Source organism: Schistocerca piceifrons, chromosome 3, assembly GCF_021461385.2.
Source record: "Schistocerca piceifrons isolate TAMUIC-IGC-003096 chromosome 3, iqSchPice1.1, whole genome shotgun sequence".
Taxonomy (NCBI): Eukaryota; Metazoa; Arthropoda; class Insecta; order Orthoptera; family Acrididae; genus Schistocerca; species Schistocerca piceifrons.
This window is the reverse complement of record NC_060140.1, coordinates 630,445,243-630,472,221: the sequence shown is the minus strand read 5'-3', so window position 1 is coordinate 630,472,221 and position 26,979 is coordinate 630,445,243. Positions and strand designations below refer to the sequence as shown.

General features: G+C 42.7%; 1 protein-coding gene across 1 annotated transcript in view; it reads right to left on the bottom strand.

Moving 5' to 3' along the window:
* Positions 1-187: 187 nt before the first annotated feature.
* The window catches only part of LOC124788905 (cholecystokinin receptor-like), a 149,213-nt gene continuing 122,421 nt past the window's right edge, over positions 188-26,979 (bottom strand). Inside the window, exon 2 of the mRNA XM_047256188.1 lies at positions 188-278. Coding sequence (XP_047112144.1) covers positions 188-278 — 91 coding nt within the window. The remainder of the gene's footprint in view (positions 279-26,979) is intronic.

The window sequence follows — 26,979 nt, the reverse complement described above, 5'->3', positions numbered from 1 at the left end:
CGTCGTCGTCGTCGGCGTCGACGGCGCCCTCCGCGGTCGCCTCAGAGGCGTCGGTACTCACGAGTAGAGATCGCTCGAGCTGGAGCAGCTGTGGTTGCACGAAGCCGCGCCGCGGCGCCACGTGATGCGGTAGCGGAACGAGTCGTCGCCAGGCGACGCCTCCACCACGTGCGCCTGTCGCTCGCTGCTAAACACGATCCTCCGCCTCTAGCGTCAGCACTTCTGCAATCACAATAATCGTCTCACCAGCTGGCAAAACACCGAAGCTCTTCACGACACTGTTATGCAAAAATTAGTACAATGTTTGCGCAAAATGATATGGTGATCAAAAGCATTACAGTATAAAGGGTATCTCAAACCTTTCGGGTCAAATGAGACATTTCATAGTGGGTCTACAACAGATTATACCAAGATAGGGAATCAATGGTTGCAAATGCATATTTATTCTGTTGTGACCATACACAGAGCACACCGCATAACAACAATGTAGCTCAAAGTAACAGTTCAAAGCGGTGATTGCCAATCTCAATGCACGTACTGCTACGGCGCACACATGTCTGGAGTGAGGAAAATCCTCGCCCCACCACATCCGCGGCCACCAGCGACGATTCACTGTCAACGTATGGTTGGACATTGTTCAAGATCACCTAATAGGGCCGTTGTAATATTTTTCGCAGTTACTTTTGTATATTCCAACATATTTCTGGAATTGCGGCTTTTGCTGAATGGAGTTTTGTGCCTAGGTTGTTAGATGTTTTGAAACCTAGTTTTATAGATGCGTTTTTTAACGCAGCATTTAGTCTGTTTGAGATATTCGCCATGTAAGTGGCACGTGTGTATGTGTTTTTCTTTTTTGGTCGAATTTATCGTATGAATGTTATTTTTTGGTTTATCTATTGGTGTTTAGGTTTGGCTTTTTCGTATTATAATCTACGTCTACATCCATACTCCGCAAGCCACCTGACGGTGTGTGGCGGAGGGTACCTTGAGTACCTCTATCGGTTCTCCCTTCTATTCCAGTCTCGTATTGTTCGTGGAAAGAAGGATTGTCGCTATGCTTCTGTGTGGGCTCTAATCTCTCTGATTTTATACTCATGGTCTCTTCGATGTACTATACCTGAATCGAAGTCATTTTAAGTGACACATATTCTAGAGTTTTTATTCCATTGTGTATGACTTGTGATTCAAATGATTAGTGTATAATTCTAGAATGAGATTTTCACTCTGCAGCGGAGAGTGCGCTGATATGAAACTTACTGGCAGATTAAAACGGTGTGCCGGACCGAGACTGTAAGGTTAGCAGGAGAGCTTCTGTAAAGTTTGGAAGGTAGGAGACGAGGTACTGGCGGAAGTAAAACTGTGAGGACGAGGAGTGAGTCGTGCGTGGGTAGCTCAGTTGGTAGAGCACTTGCCCGCGAAAGGCAAAGGTCCCGAGTTCGACTCTCGGTCCGGCACACAGTTTTAATCTGCCAGGAAGTTTCATATCACAGCACTCTCCGCTGCAGAGTGAACATCTCATTCTAGAAACATTCCCCAGGCTGTGGATAAGCCATGTATCCGCAATATCCTTTCTTTCAGCAGTTATAGTTCTGCAAGTTTCGCAGGAGAGCTTCTGTAAAGTTTGGAAGGTAGGAGACGAGGTACTGGCGGAAGTAAAGCTGTAAGGAGGGAGCGTGAGTCGTGCTTGGGTAGCTCAGTTGGTAGAGCACTTGCCTGCGAAAGGCAAAGGTCCCGAGTTCGAGTATCGGTCCGGCACACAATTTTAATCTGCCAGAAAGTTTCAGTGTATAATTCTGTTTGTCATAGAATGGAAGAATGCATATTTATCGGATTTTGGGTGACGGGAATTGTATTATGGTATCGGTTGAGATCTTTTTCTATAAATTTAGAAGATGTGTTTGTTATTACTGTTGCTTATTATTAGGTCCAGAAAAGCAATGGATTTGTACTTTTCCTTTCCCGTAGTAAATTTTATTTTATGGTGTACACTGCGAAGCTCTTGGTGGATTAGTTTTGTGTCCATTTCTGTCCATTCTGTTAGCAGTAGTGTGTCATCCGCGTATCTGTGGTAATATATAAATTTGTTTATGAGTTGATTGTGTGATCTGAAAAATTTTTCTTCTGGTTTGCTTAAGAAGATATCAGCTATTCTTCCAGCTAACCCCGTCAGCTCGTCTGTAAATTTTGTTGTTAAATGTGAAGTAGTTCTATGGCATGTCATTTTGTGAAGAAGTGTTATCTCTTGCATTCCTGTGGTTGGTAATTTTCTGTACCTAAAGCGGTTCTATTGGATGATTTCAGTTGTTTCTGGTATGGGAATATCTGAAGGTACGTTTATAATGTCGAATGATACAAATTTGGCATTATTTGGGATTTATATATTTTAATTTTACTTGCCGATTTTATAGAATTTAAATTGTATATTAATTTTCCCATGTGTTGAATTTTGTCAGTAGTTTGTTTAGTTTCTTGGTTATATGATACGTTGGGATATTGAAACCGTTAACTATGGGGCGTCTAGCAATTAATGTCTTATTTGCTGTTTCCTCATTTGACTTGCCCACGTTATGTGGTGTTCCAGTCAGTTGTGCCGAGACAGTTCTTGAACACTGTATCCCTTGTTGTCAGCGAAAGGATGTCATTTTAACGCTATTGTGCACCAGCCCACTTCTATGACCGTGAGAGCCTGAACTGTTACCTACCTTCTTCGCTGGATTGCTGGGGGAAGTCCTGTCCCATGGCCAGCACCATCGCCGGATCTCACCCCTCTCGACTTTTTCCTCTGGTGTTAGGTGAGGACGTTAGCATATGAAACCCTCGTTGAAACGGATGAAGACCTGCTTCCTAGGGTCGAAGCTGCCTGGTTAATAGACACCAGCGATTTTGAGAGAGTACAGCAGAACTTCATGCAACGTTGTCACGCGTGCATTGAGACTGGCAGTCGTCGCTTTGAATAGTTACTATCAGCTATGTTGTTATAATGCGGTGTGCAAATATGCAACTCCGACCATTGCTTCTCTATCTTAGTATAATTGATTGTGGACCCCCTATCACCTGTTTCAATTTAACCCAAAAGGCTTCAGACACAATGTATACAGGGTAAATATAGACTTTCCTGGTGCACACTGCTGATGAGCAGCTCTCGAGATTCCAGCTAGCTAGAAACATTGCTGGTAAGCCTCCCTCTGAATTCGGTTCTCTCTAATTTTGACATTCTCCGTCTTTTCACGCGATGTAAACAGGAGGAAGAAATATGTTGGTTGACTCAGGTGAAGACAAACTGAAATGCACCTGAAATTTACCACATGTCCCAGTTGTAAAATCGTTAAAATGTTGAAAGCGATTGAAACATTTCGCCGGCCGGATTGGCCGAGCGGTTCTAGGCGCTACAGTCTGGAACCGCGCGACCGCTACGGTCACAGGTTCGAATCCTGCCTCGGGCATGGATGTGTGTGGTGTCCTTAGGTTGGTTAGGTTTAAGTAGTTCTAAGTTCTAGGGGACTGATGACCTCAGAAGTTAAGTCCCATAGTACTCAGAGCAATTTTTGAAATATTTCGCATGCACAAGACTAAAAAGCATAAAATAATTATTTAATTAAAAACTTCTTAGTACAAACTGTATTTAAAACGTACTGAAATTATAAAATAAATTATCTTAACCACATATAGATTACTAACCCCATACAGATAGTCTTCAAAATCTATGATAGCGAATTTTCAATAGCTGTGACAATACATGTAAAATTTAAAGCGAAAAAGTAGGGAGCGTGTAGCGGACAATAGTAGGGAGTGTAGAGAGGGGCTGTCATTGCGAAAAATCAAACAACAGTTCATATCGCTTACGGTATATTAAAACTAACTTAGTTCTACAATTTGTTAATAAATTATCTATCGCATACGCCCCAAGATTTTCTTTTTACAGTCTACATTTACTGTCACGGCTATTAACAATTCACAAGCACTAATTTTCAGGACTATTTGTATGGGGTTAGGAGAAATTATTGTATACATTTTAGTCCGTTTTAAAACGTGTGATAGTAAGAAGAATTTTATTTAAATATTTTTTCCTTACTGTTACGAGGGTTATTCATAAATTAACATCCGTTTGGCCATTAAAAGTAAAGAAATGCATGTAGTTGCATGCTACCTGGGTGGTTGCGTAAGGAGACTGAGATGCATCCGTCAGATCCACCTGACTATATTTCTGATGCTGTAAGCCGGTCCTATTTTGTTGCCCCATTCGCTATCAGTTTGCGAACGTAACAAGCCTCTCGCAGGGAAGTTATTAGTTTTATCCACGATATTTGTCCACATATGACGGCCTCTATCTTTTTCTTATTATTTACTCCTGTGCGGTAACTGAAAATCTCTAGCAATATTGCGCTGCCTCCCTATCTCGAAACTTAGCCAAATTATGACGAATATGACACTCATCGTAACGCTGTGGTACCACAGAACTGCCACTCCGTTGGAAACCCTCATTAGAGTACAGGCTGTTTCACGCACGAGGCAAGAGCTGTGTCCGGCTTTGCGTGTGAGCCACGTTACCGGCTCTCCACACTCCGGCCCATTCCACGGACTCCCGCAGGTGGCGAATCAGCATTAGCCGAACTAGACAAGTAAGGAGCGACCTTGGAGGGCCGTCAGAAAAAGGCGTTGCGCCATTTAGCACTCCACACTGGTGTGTCAGCAGCAACTCCTCATGCAATTGTGCACAACTCAAACTGGAAACCTGACTAAGTAACGGTAGTGCAACGGTTGATTAATTATCAAGCTGTTGCTCGGCACCGGTATTGCAATTGCACATTTCATTTTTTTTCTAATGAAGGAGGGCAGAATATAGCAGTGTATGCGAATTTACGCAAATTAACAAACGTTTTACATTCTGGTACTCCGATATGCCATGCAGGTGTGGTGCTACAGTCAGTGGTTTCTATACCGATCGTAAGGTCAGCTGACGTTCTTTGTAAACACACACAAAGACACAGTTACTGCGAGAGCTACTTACGTGTAGAACGCCACAGTTTCAGCATTTCGGTTGAAAGTAAAGGACCTGTAGCGAAGCATTAGAGGGATCTGTGAAACTCTAAAGTGAACATCCGTCATGTCATGAAAGACAGTCGTGACCAGTGAGCGGGTCCGTATCATCACGTTACACATAGAAGGCTTGTCAACTAGGTTATTTGCTCGACGTGTACACTGGAGTCAGAGTGATGTGAAGTCGGTTCCAATTGACAGGTAGTGTAATGTCCATTTCCGTCTGGTGCACAAAATGATCGATACCTAGGACTTTTGAGTCAAGTGAACCATGGACTGGTTGCTCCAGAACTGAATTCGGCGTTCAAAGAGGCTAAATGACATCACGTACGGCATGAAATTGTTAGGAGACGATTGCATCGTGAGAATCTCCATTCTCGATAAAGATAGCGAGCACCACATCGTACACAATACACCATGGACTTCTTTATAGATGGGCAAGAAATAATGCAGAATGAACAGGATCGGTGTCAGATGCTATTTACGGACGAAACTCGGATCTGTTTGTATCCTAATAACCGCAGATAAGGTGTTTGGAGACAACCTGATAATATCGAATGCCTGTAACACTGTGTCACACATGTGCAACAAGGTGGTGGAGTGATGTTCTGTGGTGGAATTACATAGTGTCACTGTGCACCTTATGTGGTTGGTGAGTGCATTCTCACTGCACTACGGGATGGGGAGGAGATTCTGCAACCAGTAGTGGGAGAGTATCACAAACATTTTGGTGGCAATCTCATCCTGATTTATAAGCCGAGTGCTCATCGTGCTGCGCTTGTGAACGCATTGTTTTAGCATTCTAGGATCAGCAGAATGGAGTGACCTGCCTGTTCACCGGACATGACTCCAATTAAACGCGTGTGGGATCGACTGAAACGAGCTATTCATGGACGTCGACAACGGCCACATGTTCTGCACGACTTATGCAGAATTGCCATTGAAGAGTGGGACACTTTGGACCTGGACTGAGGGGCTTGAAGATCTCATCTGTTGTATGCCAGGACGGATTCAAGCCTGAATCCGAGGTAGGAGACTTTCCACCACATACTGGCGTTGAGTTGGGCTGCTTGGGGGGAAGAGACCAAACTGCGAGGCCATCGGTCTCCTCGGATTAGGGAAGGACGGGGAAGAAAGTCGGCCGTGCCCCTTCAAAGGAACCATCCCGGCATTTGCCTGGAGAGCTTTAGGGAAATCACCGAAAACCTAAATCACGATGGCCGGACGCGGGATTTAGCCGTCGTCCTCCCGAATGTGAGTCCAGTGTGCTTACCACTGCGCCACCTCGCTCGGTTGCTGGCGTTGCTCAGCGGTGGTGTCAACCCTCCCTCTCCTCCCCACGGGAAACAGACGATTTTATCGATACGAAAAAGGCTGCTTTAATGATTTGGTGAACTGCACACATTCCAAATGAATATGATCGTTTTACTAACAGACAGTTTCTGCGTTCTGAGTCATCATGATGATGTGTAACGTTTCAATACGTTCGCAGATCTGGCACATTTTCTATTTCGAACAGTCATGGACTGTGCGGCTGGTCCCGGCGGAGGTTCGAATCCTCCCTTGGGCGTGGGTGTGTGTGATTGTCCTTGGGATAATTTAGGCTAAGTAGTGTGTAAGCTTAGGGACTGACGACCTTAGCAGTTAAGTCCCATACGATTTCACACACATTTGAACATTTTTTTTGTTTTGAAAATAAAGCCTAGCTAGCTGCATCTGGTGGTTACAATACCATGAGCTTTCGACCGAGCTCTCTTCAGTCATTGTCAAGTGGTGAGACAGACTGCTGTGTCACCGTGGCCGCGTCGTTATATAGCTGCTCTGCTGGCTGTGACATCACTAGTGCTCTCTTCCTCGCCACTAGTGACGTCACAGCGAACAGTGCGGCTATATAACGACGCGGCCACTGCGACACAGCATGTATTCCCACGTCCCACCTGCTCTCCATCTCTCCACTCTCCATACCCTCGCCCAAGGTGGCTTCCACCAACTCCCCCTCCCTGATGATGCCCTCATACCCTCCATCTACCCCTCCCATCAACTTTTATCCTCCCCTTCGACACCCTGTGTTTTTTCCTTAGGGCACCCTCTCTCCCTCCTCCTACCTTCCCCCTCCTCCCTCTGGGCTTCCCCTACCCCCCATACCTTCTTTCCTCCCCCTCCCATCGCCTCTGCAACTGGCATCTAGACCCTCCCCTCTCCCTCCTCCCCGAACCTTTTCCCCTTTTGGCAGGTCCCCGGAGTCGTACACGTCAAGTGAACAATCGTGCGCTGGAGATCATGGCCATCAGTTCTTTGTGTGTGCGTCGTGTTAGTGCTTTAGTGTTTTCACCGCCCACGCTCCATCGTTCACGTGTGTCATTTCAGTCATCAGTGTCCGTGTACAAGTGGTGAACGTGATTTTTTTTTTCTTTTGCTACACCTGTGAACGGCTCCCTGTTTTTTACTCAAGTGTCTACTGTTTATTGTCCACCATTATGTTTTGTTTTTCTGTGTCTTCCTTGTGTCTATTTATACTATCTGCGGCCGTAGAGCAGCGTAATATTGCCGCTGCCGGCCCACCTTTTGTGTAAGGTATTGAAATAACAATGAAGAAAAAAAAGTGACACAGCAGTCAGTCTTACCACTTGACAATGACTGAGGAGAGCTCGGTCGGAAGCTCGTGGCATTTTAACCACCTGACGCGGCTGGAAGCCCCAGAAAAAAAATTATTAATTCATATCGCCGGGAAACCATGCACTCATACAAAAGCCTACTTGGTTTCGCATGTTTTCTCTGGCTTAGTTAAATTCCTCCGTATTTTCTCCAAAAGTTCAGGGAATTAATACACTTTAGTTGAAAGTAGTATGGTCAATCTATTTAGCATTGATTGCAACTTAGATATTTTGTTTTTAGGAGTTAACTGCGATAACTGAAGTTGTTCGGCAGTAGATGTACAGTGATATATTGCAGGTACACTGTTCATTGTCCTCCACACCAATGTTAGTGAATAAACTACAGTAATATAAACATGTCATTATTATCACTAAATTTACAGGGATTTAATTTCCCAATATTTATCTTCCTTTACCCCGGCATCACCAAATTCGATAATTATTGAGCTGTTACTAATTGTGTAAGAGAAACCGTTATCAACTTGTTACATTTATCCAAATTTTTTCAAGATATTGGAACATTTTATTAGTGATGGATGTCACAAAAATCCCACTCGACACAAAAAAGATTTATACTCAAAGATTAGTAAAAGCTACAGATCTTTTGTGGATGATAAAGCTGATACCAGATCATATTTGGTACCTGCTCGCATTATTTGTCCAAATGGAATGTTATATATGCAGGGATATTCAAAGAAGTCTGTTTAGCTGCCTGACTGGAAAGGTGTCTTTCCTTTGTGCACAGTCACACGTGTCCTAGACAATACTACTAGCCAGCCGGTGTGGCCGAGCTGTTCTAGGCGCTTCAGTTTGGAACCGGGCACCCGCTACGATCGCAGGTTCGAATCCAGCGTCGGGCATGGACGTGTGTGACGTCCTTAGGTTAGTTAGGTTAAAGTAGTCCTAAGTTCTAGGGGACTGATGACCTCAGATGTTGAGTCCCATAGTGCTCAGAGCCACTCGAACCATTTTTTGAACAATACTACCTTGTTTGTACGGCTTTGGACCATAGAGACAGCGGAGAAATCGAAAATGATCTCAAAATTTTGTCATCACTCAAAAGGTGAGCGCAGCCATAGCGAGTGTAAGGAGGGCAATGCAGCAAAACGTTCGATAAATAATAAAAAAAGAAACTAAGACAGTTTAGTCTTATGTAAGGTCAGGAAATGAACAAAAGTCGTTCAGTGAGCACATTGGGTACCGAAACGGGGGAGTAAACAGAGAAGACCAAAATAATGAACTTGATTTTCCGACATGGGTTCACCACAGAAGCTCGTACGTGGATGCTGCATTCAGTCATCGCGCTAATACCAAACTCACAGATATTGAGTCAAGTGATTGCGGTACAAAAAATCAAGTAATATGGTTCAACACAGGATAGGCAGTTAAATGTGACGGGATACTGATACACATTAGACAAATTATGCGAAAGCGCTCGCTCCTCCACTAGCAGCAGTTTTTGGTAAGTCGCTGAGGCAACTGAGCTTTTCGAGCGATAAGGGAAAGGGGCAGTTCGTTTCCTTTTTGAGTAACTGTTGTAGTACAGTGCAAGCTATCTGTTAGAAACATCTTTCACATTACATATCGACATGCGAATACCGTCACTCGCGTTGTTCGGAGACTATTCAGTACTCTCATCTGCTATGGAAGTCAAATCTTTGGTCGCATGATATAGCATATCTACAAGTTGTAATTTGAGTGCGGAGTCCTACAGATCAATTAGGTGACTAGACGGTCAGATTCAGTTCAAGTAGGGCCATGAGGCAGGTATTTTCTCTTGCTCTGCTTTATCGGGGTCAGCGCCTGCAGTAGCTAACATAGTTATACTTGTTAAGTTCAGACGCTATTTATTGTCTTGTGTATTGCTGCAATGGGCATTTCTAAATTTCAGTATTCAGGATACATGGTGTGAGTTTTGCTTGCTAGCGTTGCACTGGTGTGATTCTATATTACATGTTTTTTCTTTTTTTCTTATTCTTTTTTTTAAGTTTTGCAGATGTGTTTTAATTGTAAGTGAGCTTAGCTTTTGTCCGGTAAGAGTCTTTGTTCTCTTTTGGATGATTAGTATTTACTTTTGTTAGAGCTATTTGCAGATATTAGTCGGTTTCCATTTTACTTTCTCACTTAGTAAATACGGTTGTATTAAGTGAACTTCAAAGCATATCAGTTAAATTTTTTGTTTCTGAGAATATTTTGACCTAATCCGTTGGAAGAATATGTATCGACTTTCGTAAACCTTCACGCTTATTCACTGAATAATAACAGGGATTAATTTAAAGTTTCTTTTTAATTATTGTCTTCCGGATCCTTTCTCAATTTTACGACTATCGTGTTCCATTACGTGTGCTCGTCTATCCTTTAATTCTTTATTCTCATCAGTAACTGTTTCAAGCACTGTTTATTCCAAAGAAGCTGCCTTCAGCAGAATTAATAGCGTTATAAAATGCTTTCAGCAGATAGAATATTTTATGTCTTGCATGCAACTTGCAGCCGCTAAGTACGAGATGCAGAGAACTTCGAGACAAGTTTTACAGTCCCGAATACATCGGTCAGTTTGACCTTGCGTGATTCACGCTTTTTGCTACTAGGTATTACGCAATGAAAGGTGCAGTTAAAATCTGCATTGCATGCTTTTATTATTATTATTATTATTATTATTATTATTATTATTATTATTATTATTATTTTACAAGAGAATAAGAGAAGACGCAGCTATAATTATACGTTGTGTTGGAATGACTGAACGTCTTGCTTTGGTATCCACGAGGGGGTGGGGAACAGCTCTGTTCGACCATGATATCCATAACGCTGCAGCTAACAGCCTGCAGGTCGATGCAACCCCAGTTTATGACTTACAGCAGAAATTGGATACCGTTGCCGACTGTCACATAATGAACAAAAAAGTATTATACAGAATTAGGCACCATAATTAACTTTAGATCCTGGACTTGCTATGGCAGAAACCAGTACATGTTTCTAACAAGATGCGACCGAGTTGTGTATAAGTAACTTCACACGTATCATGAGGGACTGTTATCGGCCCGTTATTTATAATTAAATATCCACATTTATAAATTTTCTAATGGATAACGTCGAAAGTTCTGAGACAGCTCGCGAATGATACTGTTGTTTACGGGGAAGTCACGACGCCAGATAGTGAAAGTGAGAGTCAAGTAAGTTACAGAAGTAAGTTACAGAAGATCGAACTAACAGATGACCTTCAATTTTGCCCATACACTAGCGACAAGACCCATTATTGTGTGATTACACAATCGCTGGTAACAATCGCAGTGGTTGAATGTCTAGTAGCATGTGTTACGAGAGAAGTGAAAGACACTGTCGAGGCACGTTAATGTGGCCGCCTGTCAAAAGCCTGAGTACCACGTTTTGCAGCGCGGACCACTGCGAGACGTCCAGTTAGAGAGTCGGTGAAGATGTGAAAGGAAGGAAAGGTAGGACGTGGAGTCGTGCCGACTCGAGTGCCATGACCAGCTGTTGAGGATGCATGGCGACAACAGCCCGATAGAGGTTGTCTTACAGATACTCCATTTTATTTAAATGCATGGAGTTTGATAGACACAGGAGTACGATAAATTCGTCGTGGTGCTTTTAGAACCACGCCAGTCCACTTTGAGCTGTGTGACACGTTGCGTTGTCCTATTGGCATTTGCCATCCTGCTGAGGAAAAATAAATTGAATGCTGGAGCGGATATGGTCCCCAAGGACAGACGCATACTTGTGCTGATCCACCGCGTCTTCCATAGTGACGACACCACCCAGGGAATTCCCTCCTACCTAGACCGTCCCAACAATTATTGGCCGCCCGGAGTGGCCGCGCGGTTTGAGGCCCATGTCACGGATTGAGAGAACCCTCCCTCCGGAGGTTAGAATCCTTCCTCGGGCATTGGTTTGTGGGTTGCTCTCAGCATAAATTAGTTTAAGTAGTGTGTAAGTCTAGGGACCAATGACCTCAGCACTTTGGTCCCTTAGGAATTGACAAACATTTGGCCATTTGACAATTATTGCAAGGTGTTTGCTTTCAGATTTTCACACCTTACGCGTCAAGGGCCATCAGACTGATGGAGCATAAAACCTGATTCGTCTGAAAAGGCCACATGCCACCACCCAGTGGACGTCCAATTGCAGTATCGGCGTGCAAATTCCAGCCGATAGGGCAGTCAGCACGGGTGAAAAAACTGGCGCCTGCTGCAGAAGCCCAATCGCAGCAACGCTCGCTGAACGGTCGTTGAGGAGGCCCTATGGCTCATCTGGGCGATCTGTTGGTCAACACTTGCACGTCTATCGCCTGTAAACATCTCAACAGCTGCCGTTCATCCGTGTCATATGTGGCAAGTGGCGCACCACAGTTGCCTTGGCACCGCTTTTAGGTAGCGCCATTTGGCCGTCCACGGTATACTTTCACCATGTCGGAACGCGAACAGTTTATAAACATAGCAGTTTGGGAAATGCTTCTACCTTTCGCCCGAAAGCCAATGATCGTACCGTTTCGGACATCAGATAAATCGCTCTGAGTCCACATTACGGCAACGAGTGCACTGTTTTCCACCGCCCGCCTCCCGTTTACACGGTTCATATTCCCTCCACTGCTAGTGTTGCCACCTGCCGTCTGTGAATGTTTATTGCACGTTGAAGTCGATAATAGAGGGTGGTCACATTAATGTGACTGGACCATATAAAATAACTACATAAAGTTAGTAGATGCCAGAATGAGATTAATTTCAAGAATCCTAATGCAACATTATTCATCCACGAAAGAGATAGATTATAATCCTCGATCCACGGGTTCTTAATATACTACTGGCCATTAAAATTGCTACACCAAGAAGAAATGCAGATGATAATCGGGTATTCATTGGACAAATATATTATACTAGAAGTGACATGCGATTACAATTTCACACAATTTGGTTGCATAGATCCTGAGAAATCAGTACCCAGAACAACCACCTCTGGTCGTAATAACGGCCTTGATACACCTGGGCATTGAGTCAAACAGAGCTTGGATGGCGTGTACAGGTACAGCTGCCCATGCAGCTTCAACACGATGCCACAGTTCATCAAGAGTAGTGACTGACGTATTGTGACGAGGCAGTTGCTCGATCACCATTGACCAGACATTTTCAATTGGTGAGAGATCTGGAGAATGAGCTGGCCAGGGCAGCAGTCGAACATTTTCTGTATCCAGAAAGGCCCGTACAGGACCTGCAACATGCGGTAGTGCGTTATCCCGCTGAAATGTAGGGTTTTGCAGGGATCGAATGAATGGTAGAGCCACGGGTCGTAACACATCTGAAATGTAACGTGCACTGTTCAAAGTGCCGTCAATGCGAACAAGAGACGACCGAGACGTGTAACCAATGGCACCCCATACCATCACGCCGAGTGACACGCCAGTATGGCGATGACGAATTCACGCTTCCAATGTGCGTTCACCGCGATGTCGCCAAACACGGATGCGACCATCATGATGCTGTAAACAGAACCTGGATTGATCCGAAATAAATGACGTTTTACCATTCATGCACCCAGGTTCGTCGTTGAGTACACCATCGCAAGCACTCCTGTCTGTGATGCAGCGGCAAGGGTAACGGCAGCCACGGTCTCCGAGCTGATAGTCCATGCTGCTGCAAACGTCGTCGAACTGTTCGTGTAGATGGTTGTTGTCTTGCAAACGTCCCCATCTGTTGACTCAGGGATCGAGACGTGGCTGCACGATCATTTACAGCCATGCGGATAAGATCCCTGTCATGTCGACTGCTAGTGATACGAGGCCGTTGGGATCCAGCACAGCGTTCCGTGTTACCCTCCTGAACCCACCGATTCCATATTCCGCTAACAGTCATTGGATCTCGGCCAACGCGAGCAGCAATGTCGCGATACGATAAACCGCAATCGCGATAGGCTACAATCCGACCTTTATCAAAGTCGGAAACGTGATGGTACGCATTTCTCCTCCTTACACGAGGCATCACAACAACGTTTCATCAGGCAACGCCGGTCATCTGCTGTTTGTGTATGAGAAATCGCTTGGAAACTTTCCTCATGTCAGCACGTTGTTGGTGTCCCCACCGGCGCCAACCTTGTGTGAATGCTCTGAAAAGCTAGTCATTTGCATATCACAGCATCTTCTTCCTGTCGGTTAAATTTCGCGTCTGTAGCACGTCATCTTCGTGGTGTAGCAATTTTAATGGCCAGTAGTGTACTTACTTACAGTGAATGAACCTTACTGTGTAGGATTAATAGAGAAGTTAGAGAAGATCTTGATGGGGTTATTTAGAAAGCACAAGAAGATCATAGAGATGCCCAGCCAGCTCCAGCGGTAGAGGCTACAAGAGAGACGATGTGGGTCATGGTCGGATTTCCTGTTACTGCTCTTAGAGTGTACGCCCCAAGAACGGCCAAGTAAAATTTTACGTTGTTTCACACACATCTCACGAGACGAACATGACGAGAAAATCGGAGGAATTCATACTCGTACGGAAACTTTCCGACAGTCGTTATTTCCGTACAGCTCTTGTGAACGGTAGAGGAAAGGAATATATATACTGAATAAAGCAATACCCGAAGTACTATTGGCAACATGCTTTAAAATGGGTTGCGGAGTATTTTTGAAGACATAGTCGCTACTTGCCTCAAATGGCACCAAGGAAGTAGTCGCGTTTAACATTCTCATATATCGACCACCAAACTCACACCCAGATGTAACCAAAATATTTAGACATCTGAGTTCACTAGTACGAAAGCATTTCAGTGACACTCTCATCATTGGTGAAGACTTTAATCATCTGACATTTAATTTCAACAATTATAGTTCCATAAGTGGTGGGCGCTACAAGCCGTCCTGTGTAACATTATTAAATGCCCTCTCTGAGAATTACCTAGAACAGATTGTTCGGAATCCCACTCATTATGGAAATGTATTGGATCTAATAGCAGCAAACAGATCTGATATCTTTGAGGGTGTCCTTACAGAAAATGGTAAGAGTGACCGTGAGACAGCTATAAAAATAAAGATTTGAAAAGTACAAAGGGAAATTAAAACACGAAGAAGAATTTTTATTTTCAGGAAACCATGTAAAGATACAATAATATGGTCTCTTAGTAAAAATCTCGAAACATTTAACGCTGGAGAGGAGCATGTTTAAGAACTGTGGCTCAGTTTTAGAAATGGTTAACCATGCGCTTTATAGAAGCGTACTTAGTAGAACAGTTCGTGTTGGGATGGACCCGCCATCGTGTACAGGCGCTGCAAAGAAACCTCCAAATAAGTAGAAACTACTGCATAACAGATGTAAAAAAGGGTAGGGATGAAATTAGGGAGACGTGAATGAAAACAGTTTGGTTGTCAAGAGGTCAATAGGTTAAACCTTCAACGACGACAGTAGCAGAACATAATAAGCATATCTCACAAAACAGGAAGAAATTCTGGTTATGTGTAAGAGTTGTTAGTGATGCCAAGGTTAGTGTCCAGCACCAAGGACGAGACAGGAACTCAAATTGAGGGTAGTCAAAAAAAAAGCAGAAACGCTGAACTCTGTCTTCAAATGTTATTTTTGTTCCATTGCAAATGAAAATCCAGTGGTATTGTCCCAATTTAATTCTCCCACTATTGCAAAGACAAGTGATATATATTAGTGTCAATGGCGCTGAGAAACAGTTGAAATTGATAAAACTGAACAAAGCTCCAAAGCCTGATGGAATCCTCATCAGCTTGTACACCGAACTGGCGGCTGAGATAGCTACTCTTTTAACCATAATACATCGTAGATGTCTCGAAGAAAAAACTGTGCCCATTAGTTGGAAGAAAGTATAGGTTACACCCCTCTACAAGAAAGGTAGCAGAAGCGTTCCAAAAACCTGCTGTCCATTGTCCTTGACACCCAATTGTCGTAGAGTCTTAAAACAAATTTCGAGCTCAAAAAATAATGACGTATCTAGAACAGACTGAGAAGAGCCTGACTACCTCCATGCCAACTAGCGTGGATTCTGTAAACATCGAAGATGTGAAACCCAATATATACTTCTATCCTACATGAAATCCAAAAAGCCATGGATTAAGACAATCATAAAATTTCTCATTTTACGAAAAGCGTCTCACACCGTATCGTATCTACGTTTATTATCAAAAGTGCAATCATATAGCGTACCAAGTGTAATTTGTGACTAGATTGAGGATTTGTTGGTAGGGAGGATACAGCATGTTGTCTTGCGTGGAGAGTCATCGACAGATATAGAAGTAACATTGGGAGTGCTCCATTGAAGTGTGTTGCGACCCTTGCTGTTCATGTTGTTTGTTAACGACTTTGCAGACAATGTTAATAGTAACCTTAGACCTTTCGCAGATGATTTACTCATCTGTAAGGAAAGATTATCAGAGAAAAGCAGCACTAACATTCACTCAAATTTTGATAAGACTTCAAACTGGAGAAATCGTTGGTATCATGCTTCAGATGTTCGGAAACGTGAAACTGTATGTTTACAACACGAAAAAGTGTACTATCCAATGACTACAGTATCGACGAGTCACAGTTGCTATTGACCAACTCATACAAACACCTGCGTGTAACACTTTTTAGGGATACAAAATGAAACGATCACATAGGCTCAGTGGTAGGTAAGGCCTGTGACAGATTTCGGATTATTGATAGAATACTAGGGAAAATAAATAAATCTACAAAGGAGATTGCTTAAAAATCACTCGTGCGACTAATTCTAGAATACTGCTCAGATGTGTGGGACTTGTATCAGACAGCACTAACAGGGGATATTGAACATACACAGAGAACGGCAGCACGAATTGTTACAGATTTGTTTCACTGAAGAAACCTAACAGGCATTCTCTTGAAGAGAGACATGAAGTATCCCGAGAAAGCCTACTTACAAATTTTCAAGGAGCAAGTTTAAATGATGACTATATGGACTTCTACAGCCCCTACGTATTATTCTCGAAGGGATCGTGAGGGCAAGATCAGACTGACTAGACTTCCACAAAGGCCTTTAAACAGTTATTCTTCTCTCTCCCCGAATTTGAATGGAATAGTCGTTATATCTCACACAGTCGGAAGTACTCTCCGCCATTTATGTCATAATTATTTGACGATTATGGACGTAGATTTAGATGTAGTTCTAAAGGATCGCCAACAAAACACCCGTACACCTCTTCCTTAAGTATCTGAGGAAAGTTTTGGGATTTAATTCATGATATTTGCACACAGTCAGGTAAGCAAGCATTTCACCATAAAACTTCTATTGCACTTGTCTGTCAAACACTAGTGATGAACTTTTCTTTTGCCTACAGGCATTAGAAGAGCTATCTCTGTATTCAACAATAAGTTGTATTAGGCTAGTTCTCAAATGCACTGCTACTGCGGTCGTTAACACTGCGGTACCTTCCTGGGGCAAAATGCGGGAAGCACCCTATAACTTTTTCACTGGTATATTTAATCAAATCAGATTACAACCTTTATTACAGCGCAACAGGAACTCTTCATATCACACTTTTATATAGGTTTTGTAGCATCTCATATTTTGTAATTCTGCAGACTTTTTTTTTCAAATATATGCTATTACAGTGACCGCTGACAATACTTATGGAATATAGTAACATAAACAACGATAAAACAATAATAACAGGACATGTTTTAATATCAATAAAGAAAACAAGAACTTAAGCGTTTTCCGTAATTTTTAAACAGTGTAATCTATCTTGAGATAGAGGGTGAGGGAATATAACAGAAGACAAGGTTGAAATGGCAAAATGTAGAGAAAGCTAAGAGAAGCTATTTCACTAGAAGGCTGTAGGTGTCAGACGCTTAAGAGGATAAATGGAATGGAATGAAAATTTATGGGATGTACTGCTGCAATAAGAGATGTCTTCTTCTGTAGTGGTCAATCCAAGGATTGGTTTGCAACAGCTACAATGGCAGCTTGTCTCCATTCTGTGCGTCTTTCAGCTTTTCTCTTCATTTCTTTATAGGTGTTACATCCCACATCTTTCACGATTTGATCCATGTACCTCAGTCGTGGTCTTCCTCTTGGTCTTTTTCCCTCGACATATCCCTCTATGATTGTGTTCAGGAGTCCTTTATGTCTTAATAGATGGCCTGTAAATTGCACTCTTCTTTTAGCAATGAAACTCCAGAAGCTTCTCTTCTCACCTGCTCTTTCCAGAACCACTTCGTTTGTGACCTTGTCGATCCATTTTATTTTGAGCATGCGTCTATAGCACCAAATTTCAAAAGAATTTAGCTTCTGCTGTTCCTCTGTCCCGAGAGTCCATGTTTCACACCCATAGCATGCCACACTCCACACATATGATTTCAAAAATCTTTTCCTGGTTTCAAGGCTGATGCTGTTAGATGTTAATATGTTTTTCTTCTTGTTAAAAGCAGCCTTTGCTTGAGCTATTCTACTTCTCACTTCTGCCTTGCTGCTTCCATCCCTGGTAAAATTACTGCCCAGATAAGTAAATTTATCAACTTGTTCAAGGAGTTGATTGCCTACATGAACTTGGACTTTCACTTGATCTTCTTTGTCGCATGTCATTACTTTTGTTTTTGCTTTACTAATTCTCATATTATATTCTTCACCCATAACTTTATCCATTCTATTCAGTAGGACTACAAGATCTTCTTCACTTTCAGCCAGGACAGCTATATCATCGGCATATCTTATCATATCTATTCGATGGCCAAGAATTACTACACCTGTCTGTGAATTTTCCCTTACTTTTTTCAGCGCCTCTTCAATGTATACGTTAAAGATAACAGGGGATAGTGCGCAACCTTGCCGGACACCTTTCCGTATCTGCACCTCTTCTTGTTTTGTCCGTCCACGGATAACTGCTGTCTCGTTTTTGTACAGGTTCCATATCATTTTTCTATCTTTATGGTCTATTCCTACTTTTTTGAGTACCTCAAACATCTTATCCCATTTAACATTATCAAAGGCTTTCTCTACATCTACAAAAGCTATGTATGATTTCAGGTTCTTATCTAGTCGTTTCTCTATTATTAGTTTTAGAGCAAATATTGCTTCTCTGGTTCCTCTATCTTTCCGGAATCCAAACTGGTCTTCGGAGAATGTAGCTTCGATTTTTTGTTCTATGCGTTTTAGGATAATTGAGGTTAATATTTTAGAGGCGTGAGTAACTAGGCTGAGTGTCCTATAATTTTCACATCTTGTAGCATTTGCCTTCTTTGGAATGGGGAACTGAACTAAAATTCAAGAACATTAAAAGAAGAAGTACATGTAAATGGGATTTGACAAACCTGAAAAACGAAAATACACTGAAGCACTATCAACTAGAAACAGACAAGAAAACAAATACACAGGGCTGCAATGACATCCAAAGCAGCTGGGAAAAAATAAAAACTGGTATTTTAGAAGCAGCAGAAGAAGTAATAGGAAAAGAAAGGACAGAGTAAAGGAAGGAATGGATCACTAATGACCTACTAAATATGATGGAAGAAAGAAGGAAATTAAAAAATTCTGTGAAGAAGGGAGACCAAGAGAAATACAAGAGCCTGAAAAACAGAATCAACGGAGAGGCAAAACAAGCAAGAGAAAATTACCTTGATGATCTCTGTATTTCAGATGAGGACAACATGAGCAAGTGAAATATCGACAAGGCCTATAAATGTGTGAGACATTGCTTTGGAGACAGAAGAAACAAATGTAGGGCTGTGATGGATGAAAATGGCAATATGTTGGATGACGATGATGAAGTTGCAAGAAGATGGAAACAATATATAGGAAAACTGTACAGCGGACCAGACCTGTCTGAAAACATCATGGAAGAAGAAACAGAAGTAGATGCACACAACATAGATGAACCTATATCAAAGGTAGAGTTTGAACTAGCTCTGAAAAAATTGAAAAACAACAAATCACCTGGTATAGACAATATCCCAGCCGAACTTCTGAAATCTGGAGGAGCAAAACAGAATCAGGAGTTGTATAATCTTGTTTTCAACATGTACGAGCAGAGTAAAATTCCTACAGACTTTGAGAAAAACATTATGGTCCCCATTCCAAAGAAGGCAAATACGAGATGTACTATTAGAAAAAAAAGTATTGGACGCATCGATGAGCGAGATTGTGATATGGAGAAATATTTCGAATAAGACAGCCTGGTATCGAGTAAGACAAGACCACATTGTGTGGGGGAACAAATATAATGTTGCGATATTCAGGTATGTGTGTTGGGGACGAAAATCTATACGAAAATCTGTAAAAATCAGGGAGACCTTGAAATCAAGCGGCGTTCACTTTAGAAAGTCACAATAATTTTTGTCAGACATGAGATTTTTATTGTATTCAAAGGTTGATTTACAGTTCTAATTAACACGATATTTCGGGTGATCGACGATGACGAACATTGTAAGCAGAATGGACGTGGGAGCTACAGCTCACTTTGTACTTAAATAAAGTCGAAAATTGCCCATTACTTGTGTCGGTTGGTTGTATGCATGACAGAGAACAAACACTTGGCGTCATAAACCACGCCCCATATCTATGATGTCATAATCATGTGAAAAGGCACGTCGCTTTCTATGATGTCATCACGCACGTGACCCTTTCCCCTCAACCTCCGTTCCCTCTCCTCCAACAGACAATCACAGTGTAGTATCTTAGCGGACAGTAAAGCGATACAGCTAATCACAATGTAGCCCCGGAGTCACTTTCTTGGCTATGTTCAAAAGAATCTGAATTTTTTGTGGCATATTGAAGCGTATTTATAAAAAAAAGTGTGCATTGTGTAGTCAATACTAATGATTTCATTTGTACTTTAAGATGCATTTGTGCACATTAATAGTCTGACCGCTGCGCCATACTTGGTGCAAGGCACAATGGGCTCTCAAATAACGTATTTTGTCATCTAAATCTCTCTACAAAACAAACTTTTGCCAATACTACAGTACATCCATCTCGATATACTGAAGCTTCAAATTTGTATAAATTGTCGCTCTTCATCGTGAAAAGGCGCGCGCGCGCGCGCGCACACACACACACACACACACACACACATATGGCATGACCTTTCGTGAACATCCCTAGTTTGATCTCTGTATCATACTTGGTATAAGGCACATTAGACAATCAAATTAAATATGTTTACAACTGAACACTCTATGATGCTTGTCAAGTGTCACAATGTTAAATTAATGTCTAAAACATAGGAAAAAATACCTCAGCAAAACAAAAAAGCAATGTTTATGTGAAGTGTCCCAGTCTCATTTACAAACACACGCACACCGTATCTATACATACAGACTGTATCAAAATTAATGGCACAAACGCATACAGTTGAAAGTACACGATACTAGAAGCAAAAAAGTCTCCGTAAACATAGGGTCTTCAACTGACGATGGTTGACGAAAAGACGGGTGTGCATTCTACTTATGTTGACATTTGTCCTCTGTCAATGTCAGCACGTGGATGTGTTCCATTACCCCGAGTACCTGCATTAAGCGCTGGGAGCGTCAACGTCAATGTTGTGTTATGTAATTAATAACGTTGTGTTTCAGTGAATGGTATCCTGTGATACAGTTTTGAATAGATCTATAGGAGTGGAAATGGATTACCAAATAAAAAAATACAGGGTGCCATTTAAAAAAGTCATAGCGCTGTTAATATCTTTGTAAAAAAAAAACAACGCTACAACGAAGGCAGTCATGTTGACTGATGTCCCCCTGGCGGCTAAAGAACATTTGCTTAAAACATTTTGTAATTTGCATCTGGACAGACAGTTATTTAGGGTGGTCAAGATAAACGGGACACAATTTCAGGAATACATTTATCTAGGTGACATATTTAACTGATTAACATTGCAAGATGATAGTTTAATGTAAGCACGACATAAGCCATTGCAATTGCGAAACCCTTGTACGTTAATAACAGGTGTAAACACCAGAACGTTGAATGCAAGCGTGCAAACGTGTATACATTGTGTTATACAGGCGCCGGATGGAGTCCAAAGCCCTTTGCACTTGGTCGGTCAGTACATGGGCGGTTAATGCTGATTGCAGATGACGCCGGAGTTGTCGTCCGATGGTATGCCACCTGTGCTAGACTGAAGACAGATCTGGTTATCAAGCAAGCCAAGGCAACATGTCGATACCCTGTAGAGCATGTTCGGTTACAACAGCGGTATTTGTGTAAGCGTTATGCTGCCTTGAAACACCCCCTGGAAAGCAGTTCATAAATGGCAGCGCAACAATTCTTATCACCAGATTGACCTATCCGTTGCAGTCTGGGCTCGTGGGTTAACCGTATGAGTGCTTCTGCTGTCATGTGAAAATGCATCCTAGATCGCAACTCAATGTGCAGGTCCAATGAGTCTAGCCCGCTGGTTGGTGGAGCTAGTCTTATGCAACTGGCGCAACATTTTAGTAGAGATCATCTTTCAGAAGTAGAAACCTGCCTACCAACTTTGGTTCATGTCGCACAACTTCTTGGTACTGCCATCTTTTTCCGTTATTTGCAAAGTAAAGAACGTTTCATTTTGACACGTAACCGCTTTCCTTCCCCGCCACTGCCAACAGGCTACTGACCTTGGTACTTACCTGCTTCAGTTTGGGGGCAGCTATGGTCCAATAGGTTGGTTGCTGCTTGGCTATGGGACTTTAAAATGTATGTCAGTATGGAAGTGGTGTGTCACATTTAATGGTGGATGGATGAATGTCCACAATGAAGATCGCTCGGGCCGGTCCTCAGTGGTGACTGAAAGTAAGGATTGAAACAAAAATCCAAAATGGTAGGGGATGGGTTCCGCAATTGGCGAACTGCAGCAGCCTACTGTCAGACGCTTCAACGACTTCGCCGCGCCATTAAAAACAAAAAGTGCGGAATACTAATCAATTTAGTCATCCTGTTTCCCGATAACGGACGTCTGCACGCAGCGGGAGTTACACAGATTTCGTTCAGCAGTTTCACCGGGAAACGTTTGAACACCCGCCGTATACTCCGGAACAAATTTGGCTGAAAAATAATATTCTAAGCAGGTAGTTGACATTCTGTTTCTGACCTAAATAAAGCGATGTGCCAAAACTAATCTAACCAAGCCTATAACTGCACAAAATACAGATTGGCTCAAATTTGATGCTTAGCTGGCAGGTACAGAAACAATCAGGCATCTTAATTACTGCCAGCTACTGGAAGAATTCAATTAACTTCAACCTTAATAAGCATAAACATGCTCTGGAATAGGTTGTAAAGTGATTTTTATTTAATCGTACAATTAGCTAATTTCGGCTACTTGTCATTTTCAAGCCCATGTAAAACCAACATGGAAAAGCACTACATTGTCTGCATCGCCATGTATAAATAACACTTTACACACCTCACGTTAACCCTTCTGTGCATGAACTATAGTTTTTACACATTTGCATACCCTGTGTCCATTGGACCTGTTACGTCTAATTCGAGAAGTTAAACGAAAGAAAAGTATTTTGTGGATATTAACATGCACAAATATTTTGTTTTAAGGTTTATTAGTTTAATACAAGAGAGTTGTGATCACTTTTAACACTTTTATTAAATTAAAAATAGTACATTTTTAATCCCACATAATTTTCATTAAATAAATTACATTATAAAAACTGAAACATAAGCGACCAGTATTAGTAAAAACTGTTCTCTGATTGGCGTTATGGTATTCACAAAGAGCAAATCATTAAGCAAACGAGGATGACATTAATTTTTACAATTTTTACACACTGCACTGCTATGGTTGTGGCACGCGTGTTTTGTGCACTTACAGCACACTTTTTGTTTTTCTGTCCTTTGAAGCAGGACATAACGAACACCTTCTCTTCTTACGACTCATGGTGATGTTGTTGTTACTACTGCTGCTTTGCATTTTAGGAACACTAATGAACTATTCCGTATCCAGGCATATGGATTTCTGCAAAAAAGGTATTAGGCGATCTTCTGATCATAAACGGTTGGATCATCTCCACTGAAAGGTGCTTGATGAAAAGTCTTCTCTTGTGCAAAAGCCCTTTGTGTGTTTTGTAAAGAATAATGGCATTTATACACTCCTGGAAATGGAAAAAAGAACACATTGACACCGGTGTGTCAGACCCACCATACTTGCTCCGGACACTGCGAGAGGGCTGTACAAGCAATGATCACACGCACGGCACAGCGGACACACCAGGAACCGCGGTGTTGGCCGTCGAATGGCGCTAGCTGCGCAGCATTTGTGCACCGCCGCCGTCAGTGTCAGCCAGTTTGCCGTGGCATACGGAGCTCCATCGCAGTCTTTAACACTGGTAGCATGCCGCGACAGCGTGGACGTGAACCGTATGTGCAGTTGATGGACTTTGAGCGAGGGCGTATAGTGGGCATGCGGGAGGCCGGGTGGACGTACCGCCGAATTGCTCAACACGTGGGGCGTGAGGTCTCCACAGTACATCGATGTTGTCGCCAGTGGTCGGCGAAAGGTGCACGTGCCCGTCGACCTGGGACCGGATAGCAGCGACGCACGGATGCACGCCAAGACCGTAGGTTCCTACGCAGTGCCGTAGGGGACCGCACCGCCACTTCCCAGCAAATTAGGGACGCTGTTGCTCCTGGGGTATCGGCGAGGACCATTCGCAACCGTCTCCATGAAGCTGGGCTACGGTCCCGCACACCGTTAGGCCGTCTTCCGCTCACGCCCCAACATCGTGCAGCCCGCCTCCAGTGGTATCGCGACAGGCGTGAATGGAGGGACGAATGGAGACGTGTCGTCTTCAGCGATGAGAGTCGCTTCTGCTTTGGTGCCAATGATGGTCGTATGCGTGTTTGGCGCCGTGCAGGTGAGCGCCACAATCAGGACTGCATACGACCGAGGCACACAGGGCCAACACCCGGTATCATGGTGTGGGGAGCGATCTCCTACACTGGCCGTACACCACTGGTGATCGTCGAGGGGACACTGAATAGTGCACGGTACATCCAAACCGTCATCGAACCCATCGTTCTACCATTCCTAGACCGGCAAGGGAACTTGCTGTTCCAACAGGACAACGCACGTCCGCATGTATCCCGTGCCACCCAACGTGCTCTAGAACGTGTAAGTCAACTACCCTGGCCAGCAAGATCTTCGGATCTGTCCCCCATTGAGCATGTTTGGGACTGGATGAAGCGTCGTCTCAAGCGGTCTGCACGTCCAGCACGAACGCTGGTCCAACTGAGGCGCCAGGTGGAAATGGCATGGCAAGCCGTTCCACAGGACTACATCCAGCATCTCTACGATCGTCTCCATGGGAGAATAGCAGCCTGCATTGCTGCGAAAGGTGGATATACACTGTACTAGTGCCGACACTGTGCATGCTCTGTTGCCTGTGTCTATGTGCCTGTGGTTCTGTCAGTGTGATCATGTGATGTATCTGACCCCAGGAATGTGTCAATAAAGTTTCCCCTTCCTGGGACAATGAATTCACGGTGTTCTTATTTCAATTTCCAGGAGTGTAGTACATAAATCCATTATGTTGCACCAGAGAGCCATTGGCCACAGTTTAGTTTGTCTTTCGCATGTACAATTACGCATTAGTTGATCCATAACATCCACACCACCCTTCGTTTGGTTATAAAATTTCACAATCTCAGGCTTCCGTTTTGGATGTTGTTCGTCTATAGGTTTATCATGATGCATTGTACTTAGGAGGATTACACACTTGTTTTTCTTTGGCGAAAAACTAACCATCGTCATTTCTTTCATACATCCAGATAGACTTGAATTTACTGCTCTGCTCCTATTCGGCATCATCTCTTTTGGAATTTCCCTTTTATTCATCAAAAAATGGTTCAAATGGCTCTGAGCACTATGGGACTTAACCTCTAAGTTCATCAGTCCCCTAGAACTTAGAACTACTTAAACCTAACTAACCTAAGGACATCACACACACCTATGCCCGAGGCAGGATTCGAACCTGCGACCGTAGCGGTCGCTCGGTGCCAGACTGTAGCGCCTAGTCCCGCTCGGCCACCCCGACCGGCTTTTATTCATCCTCTTTGTTCTCACAACAGTGAGGTTTTTACTCAAGGTCCGCTATCGGTACACTTGTAAAACAATTATCTACGGCAACATTTCTGTCTGTACCGGCAATATTTCCTTTTCCAGAAAAAGTTCCCTAAATGAAACGTCCCAACCCTTATCCGCCCCAACATAAAGTAGAATTCTCCAGAAGACGAATATTTCGTCTCTAGTTACGTCATTCCAGTTTATTGATCGTAGTATACAAACTCTTCTAGCTTCTAGGTTTGTGCATCTCACAATATTATTCACAATGTTTAGAGGAATAAATAAATTCCAAGTGTTTTTGGGGGTGTAAGTGATTATGCTCCTTGCTGGTCCTGGAATAAAGTTCACCAAATTGTGTGGAGGCACTTACTCTAATGCATACCATTTGGAGCAATATATATGTTAGCATTTTAACTGCTTATTTGTCCAGAGGCGTTATTAACTACGTCATCGTCGTCATCATCATCATCATCATCATCATCATCATCATCGTCGTCGTCACTATCATCATCGTCATCACCGCCGCCACTACTTTGTTCTTCACTCAAAGAGTTGCATGCCGCTACCTGAGGAACAACTTCATGGTTTTCATCTGAAGCAGTACTTAAATCTGAAAGGACATCATCGTCTTCAGTACCCATTGACTAACAACTGATTCTAAATTGGGGTTGATAGGCGTATGCTATCTTCTTTTCTGCTCCTTTTTTTAGATGTAGATCCTGACATTCTATCTTAAAAAATAATGTGAAGAAATGACCTCATTAGTCTCTTCGTCTGTCGACAGTAGGAATGTAGCTGCTGTTTATTTTATTGTTTAGTGTTGCAAATTACACTTACCTTTCTTTCGAGTTCGTATCGAGTATCAAATAGAACCCCTGTTTGCTGCAAACTCCTACGACATTACTATATTGCTTCACATATTCGTAACAACCCACTACAATATTTCGCTCTGTTACACAAGAATATGCTATCTGACAGTTGAACTGAATTGCGATTTGTAACAATATATTTTCTGCAAAGACAACTATATGTAGACGTACCAATAATGCATTCTCTGAATTCCAACAAAATGTAATCGGTTACAACTCCATCTAATTTTATGACAGTACAGCATAAACCACAGGGTCCATCGGACCAGGGTACGTAAATGTGTGGTATAAAGATGAAAATGTAAATGAAACTTAAATTTAATGACACAAATTTCTAATAGTACCTTTAATGTGTTTCTGAATACTGCAAGACAGAATACCTGAT